The sequence below is a fragment of the Chanos chanos genome, chromosome 6 (assembly GCF_902362185.1).
Source record: "Chanos chanos chromosome 6, fChaCha1.1, whole genome shotgun sequence".
In the NCBI taxonomy this organism is placed as follows: Eukaryota; Metazoa; Chordata; class Actinopteri; order Gonorynchiformes; family Chanidae; genus Chanos; species Chanos chanos.
Window position 1 is genome coordinate 8385560 of NC_044500.1, and position 16409 is coordinate 8401968.

Genomic DNA, 16409 nt, shown 5'->3' on the forward strand with positions numbered 1-16409 from the left:
GGACAGCCAACATCTCTAACTTTTAAGTCTAGCATTGCTGAGCAGTCAGATAAAGTTTGTTACACGACATAGGATTTGTTTCCACTTCGTACAAAGGAGTAAAACTGATACTGGCACCAAGGATCATAACATTTAACAATTAGGATTCAAATATTCAATTTGTGCAGAACTACAGACAGTAACCTTTTTTTTTGCCATTCCTTCATAATGTTACATCTGTAAAACAACATATTACCTCTGGTGAAATATACGTAAAATCTGTACAGTCCCACAAGCCCCTGACTGATTTTCTCTCTTTTTCTTGCAGAAAAAAAACCAATATGAAATCTTTTCAGCATTAGTTAAGAAGTTAGACTACTAATCTGTGGTATCAGGGTGCATTCTTAGAGCTCAGTCTCAGTAATTTCACTCATCTCATTCATAAATCTCATTCACTCAACCTGAAAGATTTCCAACTCTGATATATATCAATCAGTGAGATACTGTAATACAACAAAAGCCAAGAAAGGATATGTAAAGCCTTATTAAAAAAAAAAAAAAAAAACTCAAATCACATAATCATCTTTGACAGACAGCTGAAAGATATGAATGTGCATGTAAGAATATAAAAAGCGGTTACGAAAAGAACGTATAAAGCTTGCAAAAGATCACACTACTTAAAAAAACAAACAAACAAAAAAAAAAAAAAACAGTAACGCACTCTTCCTCACAGCGAAAGCCAGTCAAGTCAGCTATGCTTTGGAGTGGATTCAATAGCAACAGAGATGAAATAAATAAAATTCTACAAAGACGCAACAAAGGAGAACATAAATCAAACCAACAAATCATCATTCATTCGCAAGCAGCCAAACAGGCTCAAAATATTTTTTTTTCCTCTCTAACATTTCAACTAAATTTCATTTCTTTCACCTGTAAGACAACTTTTTTTTGTCATTTCTGGTTGTCCACAGACCCTATTATCTCCATTAAAACACTAAACAATGCTGCTGTAGCAGACAGTTAGCTAACGGAAGCGGTCTACTGGCTAATCCATTTTTCCGTATCACGGACCAAGGTAAGCCATCACCAAATGCTGATCAACAAATAGTGTGTTTGCGTGGAGTGTCTAACTCTTTCTTTTAGGCAACAAACACTGAGCTGTCGCACAAGTGTAATCGTGAACATTACTTGTGCTTTGCTTCACTGAGTGTATGTGAACATTTCTTTGGTTGTGCTTATTGTCCATGTTTGTGCTTTGTCTACCATGCAGCGAATGTCTGTCGCACAGTCAAACTGGACAATTCAAACATGGTATCGCTGCAGAAACAGGGAAACTAAGCAGCCTTGCATGAAGCAGGCCGGAGCCAAATCTTTCTCTTTCTGGGCCTCTATTTCATACCTGAAGAGAGAGATCAAATATAGATCAAAAATGTAACCTCAGTACAACACTTACTGAGAAGAGGCCACTGTAGTTGTTTAGCAGATTGGAAATGTAAGGTCTTTGTTTGGAACTGTAAAGGTCTTTTGACAGCAGCATTTGAGGGTTATAGTGTTTCTAGGTGTGCTTTGGTTTTTAAGAACGTACACTAGATGAGAGTAGCATTGACCTGAATGGAGAACAAAAGAACCAATGGATTTTGGTGTAGAAAATTACAAAAAGAAGTCTTTGTACCAAGAAAGTGTTCTAGAGTTGAGAAGGAAAAGAAAAATTGTGAAAAGCTACCGCCGGGATCCATTTTCTGAGAAAACAAAAACAGGTTATGGGGGGTGGGGGGGAAACAGAAGATATTCAAGACTACAGCTCATAAATAATTATCCAAAAAAAAAAAGTTTGAATAGTTCTGTTTTGCTTTGTCTTTTGTCTTTCTGTATGAAACATTGACAGATTCCTCTCACAGAGAGACGGTTTTTGGATTGTCTTTGACTTGTTGGAGATAAGCTATCCCTGCATCCATTTGGTTGCTAGCCTCTTGTGGAGGAGGGTCCAGAGGGATACAGAGTTTTGTAAAGTAGAGATGTGATTGGCTGGTGGTGTTGTCTATTTACATAACGGACTCTTTTTCGCAGGATCTTGCGCCGGGTGCTATTTCCTGAAGCTCCGTGTCGCGTTTCTCGATGAGTGGCGAGTGCTCGGGTTTGACGGGGGCGTCGTCATCCTCCGTCCGAACCTCGTTCAGCTCCGCCACCTCGCCGCCTCGCGACGTGCGATCCACGAAGTATTGCAGAAGCCCCGCCCCAAAAGCGTCGCCCTCAACGTTAATGACTGTGCAGGTACGGTCACTGTTAAAAAGAAAGAGAGATGAAAAGATAAACGTTAAAGACCACTCATTTATTCAGTTCCTCGTAAGACGCACCTTCTGAAACTCCGCAGTAGTCACATATACACACTCACTATACAGCGACCCTCACTTTTCTCACCTATATGCCATCCTCATCCAAACTCAACTGAAAATTGTGTGGACAAATAAGACCAAGATAAACCTACCACGCCCTTACTCATCGTGTAGTTCCTTCACTCTTTTCCAAATCCGGTCCCTCTGTCTTTATATTTTATCAGTCCTCTCCTCCTTCATTCCAAACCCCGCCCACTTGCCTTTCACTCCTCAAACTCCTCCCCCTTTTCCCAGCAAACATGCACGCGTCAAAAAATCCCCATCAATGTCATGAAATATTTCACCTTGTTGATCGAAATCCCTTCGTGTTTTTTCTCTGTTCCTTCCCACTCCACTCAAATCAAAAACACACCTCCCAAAATCTCCTCTTAACCCCAGCTACCACTTACACAATCCAGTCCACAGCGAGGATGAGTGAGAGGTCATTGGTTGGCAGTCCCACAGCTTCTAGAATGATGGCCAGAGTCAACACGCCCCCTGCGGGGATCCCAGCAGCTCCCACACTGGACGCGGTCGCTGTCACTCTAAACAATTAGACGAATCAAAAAGGGGGTAAAGTCACGACACGAACTTTATTCGAAAGCCAGAACTTTTTTTTTTGGTCAGATTTCCAAGCTACCGCGGATATGAAGATTACTCATGAGGCAATTACTCACAGGATGGTGATGATTTGGACAAAGTTGAGTGGGATTTCGTTGAGCTGAGCGATGAAGACTGCGGCCACGCACTGGAAGCAGGCTGCACCGTCCATGTTGACCGTGGCGCCGATGGGTAGAATGAAACGACTGATGTGTTTGGAGACACCGTTGTTCTCTTCCACACACTTCATCATCAGCGGCAAAGTGGCAGAACTGGAAACCGAAAACAAGTAAGCAACGTTACCGAGAGATGAGCCAGACATTTCTTTAAGTTGCTGAAGCTAATTTGCATGTAAACATTTCAGGCAAAACTAGTCAGAGATCTTGCGCGCCAAAAACAACGCAAATTTTGGCATTTTTCATGTCAAGGCCTCACTTTTGGAAAAACTGTGTCATCTGTGTTGCCTACTTTCTGAGTTTTATAAAGTTGCCATCACCTGTGCTGTAATTAACTGGCTGAAATGACAAGCCGAGACAAATTGGAGGCACTCAGCGCGCGGTTGCATGGAGACCACTGCAACTGTCATTTAACCTCAGACATGTTAAAGGCGCGTTGACACGTTCACCGTCACGTGGCAGAAACCGCATTACACTTTTGATCATTGATTAAGCTCACAGCTAAAAATAATTCCTGAAAACCAGTCCTATAACCTGATTCCTGACCCTGAAAGGCCAGAAAGAAGGACCTGGTGGAGGAACATTAGACGCCCAAGAGGACAGATCCAGAAGATGCAACCTTGTGGCTGATTCTACATTCAAACCCATGTGCGTACAACCGTCCGTCACCATCGTGCGGTTTGGGGCGTGTTCTCGTACCTGGACGAGGTTCCAAAGGCGGTGGCAAGGGCAGTGAGGAGGCCCGTGAGGAAGGTGTAGGGGTTCTTCCTTGTGAAGATGAAATAAATGAGAGGGAGGATGAGCAGGCCGTGAACAAGGTGGCCGGCCACGCAGCAGGCGATGTACTTCCCCAGACTGGCAAACAGGTTCCCCACGTCGTCCATCTCAACGATCTTAGAGGCCACCAAGAACATAATACCAATCGGAGCGTACCTGAGAAAGGGAGGGAGTGAGAAAGAAAGGAAGAAAGAAACAAAGGCAGTGATAAACACATAAAAGAAGAGAGAGGGAGAGCCAGAGAGAGAGAGAAAGAGAGAGAGAGAGAGAGAGAGAGAGACCCAAGGTGTGAAAACCGTGGTTTCACTCACTACGGAAATTCGTTTGGTAAATTATAGTAAAAGCTCATTTGAAAAGAAAACCACAGAAGTGTGGGTTTTGTGCCGTCCAGAGGAGACAACCAGTCACTTACCACATGATCCAGGACACGAGCACCATAGTGGCCTCATTAAAGGCACCGAAAAACTTGATAAGGATCTCTCCTTCGTCGCCCAGTTTCCTCAGGGCCACGCCAAACGCCATTGCAAAGACAATCAGTCCTAGGATGTTCATCCCATCTACGTCAGTGCCAAACGGAACCTGCAGAAAGACAACGCCCTAACGATCAAACATTTCCTAAAAACTGAAATGTATGAGAGGAGCTTGAACAGCTACTCAAAACAGATTTTTATAATAAGACAAGCTTAGATCTTGTGGAATAAGAATTAGCCTGTATTTGTGGGTATTGTTTAAGAATATCATTCCATGCACGACACTGGAATACTATACCTTCTCCACTGTCATGTTGGTAGTCCCATTGACCAGCACTAACTTGTAGCTGGTGGCATACTGAAATAGAAGGAACAAGACATTAATAATCAATCCTGTAGAAGCTTACTGTGTGAAGACTATGCACTTGTACACAAACTAATCCATCTCTCTTGTCTGATAAATGGACAGAGTCAGAGGTGGAACTCACCGACTGGAACGCTGCGGACACCAGGTTGGAAGGGAAGATGTTTCTGGAAGGGGAAAAAAAGGGAAACTGAGTAAATTGAGTAAGGAAAATGTCTAACGGTTTGGTCTTTTTTTCTTTTTTTTTAAATTGCAGCTGGCTTCATTGCAAATCATATTCAAGCAATTCTGACATCTTTGAATGTTTTGGACCTGAGGGTATTTGAAAAAAAAACAAACAAAAAAAACAATAATAATGTCTTGTCTTTGCCTGAGCTTGAAAGCACTCCCACAAAAAGCACTGACATGCAAAAGTATAGACTGCATTGCACCTTTGATGGAAATTTCTAGAATGCTATACACAATACATAAGAAGTAAATCTCATCAAATCCTTTTCTGTGCCCACCACAACCTTTTAATCGTACAGTAGCCTTTTGTACCATCCTGTAAACCCTGTAACCTGGACCCAAAAGACAAGGGTCTTATTCAAACCCCTGTAAATTGGCAGTGTGCATTTTTTTTTTGCAAGAAAGTCCACAGCTCTAAACAACCAATCAGCAAACGGAGTCTATGTCACAAGTCCCCTCATGTGGAAATAGCTTTGTTAATTTAGGCTGATTAACACCCCCCTCCCACTAACCCCAATTCTATAGCTTTACCCTCTTTCCCCTGCACCCAATATACAGTAAAACCCATTTAATGTTGAGGGAAAGCCTAAGCTCTCTACCCCCTCCACAGAGACTAGGACACGACCATCATGACGCTGGATTAAGAACAAATTAGGATTAACCATAAAAAAATGCTCACCTTTATTCAACATGCTTAAAATACCCCAATATCAATCCCAAGATGACCGAGTGTGTCACAGAAAGAGGAAGTAGTCGTAATCTCTAATTCCCCAATCTATCTGATCAAATAGTAATCTGTGCATGAATGAACCATTATTTAGCATGTGCTGAATACAAGAGTCAGTTTTCAGAACAGACAGCTGCTCTCTCTCTCTCTCTCTCTCTCTCATTTTCTAACTGTTTATTTATCTGACATGGGTACGAAATGCCCCGCTGTGTATCTGAGCACAGCTGTCATACCTAATTACAAAAGGACTGCATGGCACATGACAAGCATTCTACACTTCAATGAAAGTCTATGGAGCCTGGTGGTCACTTCATGTTTTGAGGCTCTTGACGTCATAGAAGATAACTGCTACACACAAATCCCACAAACGAGAGAGAGAGAGAGAGAGAGGAAGCAAGGCACATTTGTCCAACATGACTTCAGTTCCCAAAACTTAATAATAGTTCCCAAAAGGTAATTAAAAAAAAAAAAAATTTTCATTGGAATACTTGGACGTCAGTAAGGAAAGAATGGCGAGCTAAGGGGCGGGGCCGGTGGAGAGGAAAGGATGCCGCGTCCGCAGGACAGAGCGAAAGAGAATGCTTAAGAGCCGTGAGATGTTTCCCCGCTGAAGTCTCGCCTCAAAGGAAAAATGCCAGAAATGAAATAGAGAGACAATGTTGCTCGAGAAAAAGGACTCAGGCCAGGGCTCCTGTTTCCTCAGTCACACACACACACACACACACACGCACGCACGCACGCACGCACGCACACACACTACACACTCACTGTGCTGCTGTCTTCTAATGTGCCTCTGTGTGTGTGTGTGTGTGTGTGTGTATCATGACTCACTGCAGTCTGGTTCTATGACCAGCTAAATATGTGTTTGTGACACATTACCATGAGAGGAGGGCAGCTCAGGTGACGAATACTGTATCCTTTTACAAAAAGTTTGGTGTTCACTTAAATCAAACAGAGAGAGAGAGAGAGAGAGACAGAGAAACAGAGAGACATGCCACTTAACTGCGAGGTAATGTCCTAATTTGAAGACACCGTGTCTTACTCCCCGAAAAGGGCAGGAGTTCAGTCAAACATACTGCACCCTCCTTCACGTTTTTTTTTTTAGACCACACACACAATTCCAAGGGGAGGACAAGAGTTGCAAGAGAGCAGGGAACACTGTGGTATTGCCAGGAAATGATAGAAAAGTGAAATGGCCGGTATAGGGTGTCTTGTTTACTCAAATGTTCCGATTATGTGTCTGGGGAGATGTGCTGAGCTGTGTGTCTCGCAGAGGGTCTGAGGAACCTTGCCCGCAAGTCTGTGTGAAGATTTACGACTTGGCTTTACCATGTCTCAGCTGTTCTCTTCATCGAAACCTGCAGCGTCAAGACACGGCTATGCCGCGAGTCCTTGGGGCAGAGATCAACGCGTGACTCCCCCCCCGCCCCCCAAGCACCAGAAAACAGAATAACGATGCCAAAAAAAAAAAAACAAAGAATAAAAAAAAAACCCCACAAACATGACGATTTTAGTCATGCCTTAATTATGGAGTTGAAAGAAATTCTCTTTAGGTCTGGCGTCATGTTGCTTCACTTTCCTGATGTGGCCTGAACACACCTCTTCCTTGTCTTCATTCCAACATCCTTTCTGGGATAACCAGTCTATACCGGATTGCCTTAGACTCCCTCTGAAACAGATACTCTAAAGGTTCACACCGAGCACAGCCGGCATATGGCAGTGGCGTGGCTGGTATGCTCATATTGATTTATTGATATGGTTTTTAAGAACGTCACGTGGTTCATTACTATCTGTTGTTTAAAGTACAGTGATTTTTTAATACGTCGTGTCATTTACTGTCTCGCTGCAATTCCCCAGCTTTTACAGCGTCCGCCAAGGAACACGCTAGACTGGATCTGCCGCTATTTATCGAGACAAGCAATGTGGCTTTCTTTGTCCTTCTCTCACACACACACACACACCCCACTTGTATTCAGTGAAATTAGATTTCAACAACAGTTAACATGTCAACGTGCTTTTCAAGAACAGTCCAATAAACACTCCCCTACTAGTTTTTTCCCCCCCTTTAGGCTGTTAATATGTCAGTTATTAGAAAATGGAAACAATTCTGCGATAACAGGTCCAGAAAGGATTTCACAGCCTTGTCCAATGTTTCGAAGCAAGTTGTTTGTTTTTTTTTTAAGAATGAGGATTCTGCAAGGGATGATAAATGATAAATGTTGGATTGCACCTCCTGTGACCCTCTCTCTCTGGACTGTTTTACACTTGGAGGTCATTTTGTATTGATGCGGCTATCCCACACAACAATTCATAATGGGTATGGATAAACATACCTTCAGCCAAATACCTCCGCATCATAACATGAATAAACAGTGTGAAGTCTTTAATGACAGAACACCATACTGTAAAAAGCCATAAACTCTGATACGTGACACTAAAATGAAGATTACACCTACTACGTGCTGATGATACAGGTGTCAACAGATATTGAGAGAGAGAGAGAGAGAGAGAGAGAGAGAGAGAGAGAGAGAGAGAGAGAGAGATAAGCAAACCAAACAAGGAGCACAATGCAAAAGAAAAAAAAAAAAGTTAAAGAATCCATAAATTTCATCGTTGCTAACCTTTATGGTTTGTGCGTTTGTCGCAAAAATGTTGAGGAGAAGTGGAGTTTGTAAGCAGATGTTAATTATTCATTTCAGATTTCACAAAGTCACCCCATATCACGGTGTGAAATAGTTTTCACAGAAGCTGACTTGTTATCTTTAATTGGTAGGTGTGTGTATGACTTATGTTTGTCTGTGTGTGTGTGTGAGTGTGTGTCTTTATTAGAGTAGCATGCGACTGCTCTCTGACCTCCTATGGAGTCATACACACATCTTCATTGGGGGAGGAGGAGGGAAGTTATCCATTCATGCGGAAAAAAAAATAAACGTGTTTAAAAAAGACAAACATGTAAAAAGATAAATATGGTCTCAAGCCAGGGTGCTTTTAGAGATTGGTCCTAAAGACTGATCAGCTATCTGCAACCAACTGTTTAATCTGAATATGTAACAGCGTGACGGGATAACTGGGCAGTCTGAAATAAAGTTATGGGTTTTATAAAAATTGGCAAAGACCGCAAACATGAGATCCTGAAGCCTGGCTTTTCCAGAGTGTTCTGCAGACCTTACTGGCCCCAAAGTACCAGCAAATCTGGCTTTCTTTAATGAGGTTGCATAATTCGAGAAACCACCAGAGGGAATGTTTGGAGTTTAAGGCTCTAGGCCAGGTGTTTACAAACCGGGGTTCAGAGCAAAATGAACCGGACTTGAGTGATCACATGATCGTGGTTCAACTGCTAACCAACGGCACACCATCACGTACCCTCGGGGTCCTTCTGGACATGTTGTGGCCGTTAACCGCAGTCCGTTAAGCAAAAGTCAACAAGCAGCTGTAAACTGCGGGTAAAACCGTTCTCACTCGTCACAACGTGCAAGTAGCAGTTTCAGGGCGGGTGTATATTTCACTGGACCGTTTAGTCAGTTTGCCACGTGTGTGTGTGTGCAATGCTATGCTTCCTGGAACAATATCGAGGCAGTTCCCGTTCTGCCGAACGGAGCATAGGTCCACTGTCACAACTGTTTGCTAACGTTACACCATTTCGATAAATTAGCTCTGTTTGCGCTGTGCAGTGTATTCCTCTGTAATGTTTGAAGACTAGGTGGAAACTGCTGATTAAGTAGTAAATCGTTGTATCGTGATAACAGGATGAAATAATCATTACATTGTGAGAACAGGACGGTGTAGGGATGCGTGTGTCAGAAGTGTCTGGCTGTTCCCTTTTGGTTAAGTATTGAACGCTCTCCAATTTTACCAATGTAAGTGCTTTGATAAAATCCTACAGTTCCCAGTTTACCACTGGAAACAACTCAGTTAAATCTTTGTAAACATTACACAACTGGACGCGGACCCCCGTGGCATGGGCTGTTTGTTTACAACTCACTGAGACGCACCAGAAAATTATAGCTCATAAAATAAGAATCTAAGTGTAACCATGCGCCATCTCCCCGTCAGACAAAAAAAAAAAAACAGGACAGAATGTTCTCTTGTAATGTTGTTCATCTTTGACTATAAACACGTGGCCCTTGCGAAAAAAAAATGGCAGTTTTTGGAAAGAGGTGGGGCCGTCTCTGGCTGACATAGGGGTAACTAATTTTCATCCACCACCCCAGTCACGCCTCTCAGAGCTATGTACCCATGTGCCGGCCAGTTTTAGTGACATGGCGAAAACGAGTAGTGTTGGGGTAAATACTAAGGTTTTGAGTATATCTCACAATGCTTATCGACAGCACACTTTTTAAGAAATATTGAATCGCATAGGTCTTGCCATTCTCCAGTTTAAGAAAATTCTCAACGTCTTCTTCAACGTTTTTTAGGCTTTTAGTCCACTTTTATAGAATGGCGAACACTTTTCTCAAGTCATCAACACGTAGGCCTACCGAGAAAAGCACCTTGACTTGCCCCTACTACGCACCGGGGCATCCCCTTCGAATCTGACTATAGCTCCATCTGGTAACACATCCGCTTCGCCAGATTAATCGGAACACATGGTCGCAGCTGACGCAACAACGCATGTACCTTACGGCACATTGCAATGCAAATAATGTCCCGTGTCGTGTTACACTCTTTTCAGTGACGCCTCCAGCGTTTTTCTGGCAAGTAGTCGTTTAAACGACTGTGGAGTTTGACAGAAACACTTGAGAAACTCTTACGGGGCTACAATATGCATAACCTACTGTAAACTACCTCGCTCACTATGCGTTCCGTGGATGGACCGTGTGATAAAGTGGGCAGAGAAGATGACTCATGTAAATACTTGACATATCCTATAACATACAAATTCTAGCAATAATCAGCGTCACACACGCTGAAAATGCCTTGGTAGCCAAAACGTACCAAATATTTAGGCTGAAAGCGTGTACAAGTATTTTATTCACAACTTCCGCTTACACTCAACGTGTGTGTGAAGTTACAAAGTAAACTTGAGAAGTTACAATGTGTATGACCCATGCGTTGCGCCCCTCTTACCTGATCAAGTCTAAAAAGGAATCGACAACTTCTTTGGATTCGGGAATGTTGCTTTCTCCTGAATCCATTTTGAGTCCGCCGCCACCCTCAACTGAGCCGGGTCGGATAATAAGAGCCATTATCACCCCAATGGCTGAAGAGATCAAGGTAGTTACTAAGAAGAACAGCATCGCCCATCCTCCGAGTTTGCCCAGGGCTTTGGGATCGATACTTGCTGCTCCTGACACCAAACTGCACACAACCAGGGGAATGATGATCATCTTCAGCAAGCGAATCAACAGCTCACCGGGGAAGCCAAAATAAATTTGTTGCGTTTTGGTCAGTGCTGCGTTGCGCACAGCAAGTCCGATTAAAACGCCAACTATGACCGCAGACACGGTCAATATTACTAGTAAATTTGCCCTGGCTATCCGCTTCAGCCTCTGGGCAAGTGGCTCAGGTGGACTCTTCTTGTGCCCGGCCACTCCATTGGGAAGAGCCAGCTCATCAAGGTGAGCGTCCCCGTTGGACGCTTTTCCGCCTTCGACGGTTATCTTCTCTGCCATTGTGCGTTCGGTGAGAGTAAGCTGACAAGCTAAAAAACAACTTTAAACAAAGAAATTTATGGAGACGGAGTAGATAGATTCGACCTGCCTTCTAAAAACTATAACAAAGTTCAATTTGTGGATTTGGGATAAATAGCTAAACACCTCGTGCCCGGCGCGATGAAGTCTGCGCTCTATCAGCACTCGGGCTGAAGACTATTAGGGAGGTAAATGACGTCACAGAAAATGGGCAGGCATTTACGATTCACAAGGAAAACATGTTCCTTATTTGTGCGTATGTAAATATAAATAAAATGGAAATTATTAAAAAATGTGTCTCTCTGCAAATCCGGTTGTCCAGCTGCTTCGACAGGAGTGTGTAGACTTCTTCTCAATTCGGATTTTAAGTTTATTTACGCTTGTTTGTACCCGTAGGAGAACAAGCAAATTAAGGAAATGATGCAACCCACATGGTAACTTACTCAGTGCTGTCCAAGTCTGTTGCCAGAGAAACGGAGTAATCACTATCGTACTTTCTCACTGTTCAACAATGCAATATATGCGTTTATTCGCATTTTTAGACTATTGTTATTTATCCGACAGATTCACATAGAGACATAGTTGGACTGTCTTAACAATTTCCTCTATCCCATCTTTAGCTTTCTTACTGTAGCTATTTCTCACTGAGAGGAAGCTTGAGTTCTATTTAATCTTTCATTTTGATGTGCTGTGGTTGTTTTTGTACTTGTGCTGTAATGTGAGACTGTTTATATTATTTTGTCTTTACTGCTCTAATGGCTGGCATCGTCTTGTGGCACAGGCGTTAGAAATCCGGTCGTTTGTGGCCGTTTTAGGAGCAATTCAGGGGTTTGGCTTCAGAAATAAATGATGTCACGGGCGTTCATTATTGCTAGAGAGTGAATGAGATGAAACCAGAACTGGACCGGCCGAACTGCGTTATAAAGTCACCCATTACGTCATGAACACTGTGGAAAAAAATGTGTTCTATTCATTTTTTCCCCTTTTTTTTTTTACCCTTCCGTCTACTGTCATTTAAGATTTGGAAGTAGCTTAAACTAAAGCATATGTCTTTCACTCAAACCATATTGCTGTAGGATCATGAACTCAGACATTTACATGAGGGGAGAAGACGTGATAAAGGAATTCCGCTGCTCAGTTCTCAGGAGAACTGTAGAAAAATCTGTTTATAGTTCCATTTTATGTGTTCCTTCTGACGAGGACCAGCTGCGAGTGTGATTTAGGTACATATTCTAACATAGCTTTTTCTGGTGGAGCACAAAAAGGAAATGACTGTTGCTTCATTTCATATGTCAGAGATTTTATTAATCAGTCGGCGATTGAAAGGAACTATGGAGATGGTTCATTTTATTTTATCTAACAGAGAGACAGGCAATAATAAACTGAAAGCCTCAGACTCTGAGATGAAGTATCACTGTGTCTGTCTGTCAGTTTGTCTGTCTGTCTGTTTGTCTGTCTCTCTCTCTCTCTTCCCCCCTCTCTCTCTGTTTCAGCAATGAGAGAAAGAGAAAGGATTTTCCATTCAACAGAGAGAGACCTTTGAATCAACCTTCCCGCTAAGCAGACCTCAACTTGGCCAAAAAACATATTTGTAGAACAGAAAAAAACAGACAAAATCCTATTGTTAAAAAGAGCAATACTTACTATTAGTGTAATTGTATATTTCACAGAGACTGAAGACCCCTGTGGGCCATTATTGCTGTCTTGGTGGGCCCCTGCTAAAAAAAAAAAACAGTCTATGTATTTCTTCAAACACGCATTGACTGGAGCGCTTTGATGGGAAATGTTCTTCAATTACGTTGGCCTGACCACCTTCTGCAAACATTCCCCGCACATTCACCAGGGCTCCTCTCTCCAGCTTAGCATCCTGTTTTTCCAAGCATCGTCTGTTCTTTAACAGAGCGTGTGAATGATATTCTGAGGAATTATGGCATTCCAGAGATACAGAGGAAGAGAAGGCATAGAAGAACTGGAGACAGTGTGAGATTTTTTCGGGCCAGGAGGCCCTCCACGTGAAAACAAAAAGAGAAGCGATGGTTTGCTCACACACGGTTGGGTTTCTCGTGTGTGTGTGTGTGTGTGTGTGTGTGTGTGTGTGTGTTGCAGATCAAACCAGGATGGCCTCGCTGACACCGACGCCACTTGTGTCAACACCGTTCCCCTCTGTTGCCCTCGACGACCACTCCTTTACAATCAGTGGACAAGGAATCGTATATTTAAACATTGAAACACAGATGGAATACAGTATATAATGTGCAATACAGGTTTTAATAAACAGATATAAATCAATATAAACTCAGCGACATTACTGGAATGTCTGATTAACACTGAAATTATGCCACAGACAGCTTCTTAATGACTACATGCTTGCTTTTGTATTGTGCCGGTCTCGGAAGTCACTTTGGATAAAAGCGTCTGCTAGATGAACAAATTTTAATTAAACGTAAATCTCTACATCCTTTGACAGAAGACCGGAACATATAGGTTTAATCTTTAACAGCTTGCGTGTCTTCCTGCTTTTAACAATTTATTTGACTTTACGTCCGACCGAAACTCTCCCTGCGAATCACACTGGGTCAGTCAGCCTACATCTGTGTACAGTACTGAAAGGCTCTCTGTGTAAGGTAATGTTATGTGTACACTCTTTGCAAAACAATGAAAAACTCTGGCAAATTGACACCCCTGTCACATGACCTTGGATAATGACCCAGCTCGGATAATGCGTCTAGTCTCCGGTATCATGAGAAAGCCAGAGGAGGGCTGGAGTTCGCGAGTCATTCTGAAGGGGTAATAGTGATAAAGAAATACAATCCTTTACTTGAATTTTTTTTTTTATCTTCAAACCTGGCAGGCCGTACCCTTTCTTTTCTCCCCCCCTGCACTAGCTCACACAGGACAAAGAGAACACTACGGCTATTTAAGACGGCAAGCCTAGCAACCCGCTGCTCAGGACTGAAGCTAAAACGCTAAACCTTTACTTTAATTCACTCGACTGTTCTTCACATTTAGCTTAACAGTATATCTAAGCTGGTCATTATAGACAGACAGACAGACAGACAGACAGATAGATAGATAGATAGATAGATAGATAGATAGATAGATAGATAGATAGACAGATAGATGAGTACTTTGTTGATCCAAGAGGCAAATTGCATTTATTTGACAGTCATCAAACACACAAGTTTGGCAATGCTAAGAGTGATTATAATACCAGGTTTTTTTTTATAGTTGTATTAGAATGTAAAAACTCTTGTGCAGACATTAACAGCAGAAAAAGGACTTGACAGCATGAGGGACAGTTACACACACAGCTATAAAAAAGACTTATGAAACCTCTGGGGAGTTATATATGGGGTTACGGACGCCTCTTCAGCAGCAGAATGTACTCTATGCTACAGGCCAGTCTATATCTGTCGAGGAATAGTCGCTGAGTTCGCAATCCGGCAACCAGAACGAAAAAAAACAAAACACAAAAACAACTCAAAAACATACAGAGTGTCATGATGAGAGGAAAGCGTATCTTCCTGTCTGATGCGGAGAGCAGAAAACTGCTGAGTCATGTTTGTTTAGCGTTTTTGGGTTGAGTGCGCTCTCTCTCAGTCTCACTCTCACTCTCTGTCTCTGTCTCTCTCGTTCTCTCCCTCTCTGTCTCTGTCTCTCTCTCTTTCTCTCTGTCTCTCTCGTTCTCTCCCTCTCTGTCTCTGTCTCTCTCTCTTTCTCTCTGTCTCTCTCGTTCTCTCCCTTTCTGTCTCTGTCTCTCTCTCTCTTTCTCTCTGTCTCTCTCGTTCTCTCCTTCTCTGTCTCGTTCTCTCTCTCTCTCTCTCTCTTTCTCTCTGTCTCTCTCTCTCGCTCTCTCTCTCTCTGTCTCTCTGTGTCTCTCTCAGTATCATGAATACTATTCTAATAAAGGGCACTGGAGCATGTGTGGGGGAAAAACAAACTTTGAGATGCAAAATAATAACTTCATTTCTTTATTTTGTTTAAATCCACTTCACCACTGCTAGACAACCCTAACGCTGACAGAATAGATCTGTTTGTTCCTAGTCGATGTTCAGTGACATGAGGAGAATTTGTCTTGTATCACGCTCCATTATAACACTTTATCAGGGACAGGAGGAAATGGACGAGGCATCGTGATAAAACGTGTCCATAGGCAGGGCCGACAGTAATCCACTCCACCGCACTGCTGACTCATTGTGTCTAAGCACATCTCAGGTCTGTGATAGTACTGAATACTGAGATTGTCCAGGAGATGCGACATCACAAACCAAGCCTTTAGTTTAGTTCAAAGTGATGCAAAGTCATTGTGACATCATCAAACCCCACTAAAAGGTTTTTTTTTTCTTTAATTTACAGATGTGGGCATTGTTTGGATGGAGTCTTTTATGCCAACTGGCTTTGAGCCATGACATTCCATCTCTTGCCTTTGCCTTGCCGTTGTGGAGTATGACTATTATATAACTGGGGTGTGTAATGCAAACCCCTTTAAATCCGGTCTGATCTGCCCAAGCCCAGTTAGGCAGACAAGTCCCCCCCTCAAAGTCTTGACACATTTACACACAGTAACTCAATCCAAGCTGCCTTGCTGTCCATCTGATAGTCTTCAAATAACAGCATCCAAGCAAGGGGCTAAATTTATATGAATGCTTGTGCGTGAGGGTCGCAGGAGGCGTTAGAGGAAAGGTGAGGTAAGGGTGCAAATAAGTAGCAGACTTAACAACTTCTGATCCAAGACTAGTGAGCAAAAACACACTGGGAACTTATCAGTTGACCACTGAGACTAGCTTTTGAAATCAAAGATGTTATCTTTTCACGCTTAGGTAACAGTTCACCCTGTTAAAAGAGTATTTTGGTTTGCAATTGTGGTGAAGTTTTGGATATCTGTATACACAGCAGCCAAGACATGGAGAAATTCAGAGTTTTGACAGAAATATCGATAAGAGAAAGAATTAGGAAGTGTGAAAGTTCAACATTCTTAGACATTTGAGTAAGAAATGTTGCTTTCGTAATTTACCGACTCCAATCCTTGTTCTGTGAGTAAATTCATGGTTTTAATACTTTAAGTTCAGAATGTAATAATGATAAT

General features: G+C 42.5%; 1 protein-coding gene across 3 annotated transcripts; it reads right to left on the bottom strand.

The window, feature by feature from the left end:
• Window positions 1-1774: 1774 nt before the first annotated feature.
• Window positions 1775-11441, bottom strand: slc1a5 (solute carrier family 1 member 5). Of its 3 annotated transcripts, XM_030776477.1 has the most exons (8): window positions 10761-11441; window positions 4863-4905; window positions 4673-4732; window positions 4317-4483; window positions 3827-4060; window positions 3029-3223; window positions 2762-2896; window positions 1775-2259 (listed from the first exon to the last, which is right to left on the bottom strand). In XM_030776477.1, exons 1-8 carry the CDS (start codon window positions 11303-11305, stop codon window positions 2022-2024), a joined length of 1617 nt encoding a protein of 538 aa, XP_030632337.1. In that variant the 5' UTR covers window positions 11306-11441; the 3' UTR covers window positions 1775-2021. The 3 variants fall into 3 exon arrangements, with proteins under 3 accessions (XP_030632337.1, XP_030632339.1, XP_030632338.1); XM_030776479.1 differs by lacking the exon at window positions 4673-4732; XM_030776478.1 differs by lacking the exon at window positions 4673-4732 and having other exon boundaries at window positions 4800-4905.
• Window positions 11442-16409: the final 4968 nt, after the last annotated feature.

Bases quoted from the DNA above. Each gene is read 5' to 3' on its own strand.
- slc1a5 (XM_030776478.1), bottom strand. From the start codon at position 11,305: ATGGCAGAGAAGATAACCGTCGAAGGCGGAAAAGCGTCCAACGGGGAC. The intron at 4,484-4,799 runs GTGCATAGTCTT...GTCTTTCTGCAG, and splicing joins ATGGATTAGTTTGTGTACAA to GTTCCGTTTGGCACTGACGT. The intron at 2,260-2,761 runs GTAAGTGGTAGC...TCTTTTTAACAG, and splicing joins CTCGCTGTGGACTGGATTGT to TGACCGTACCTGCACAGTCA.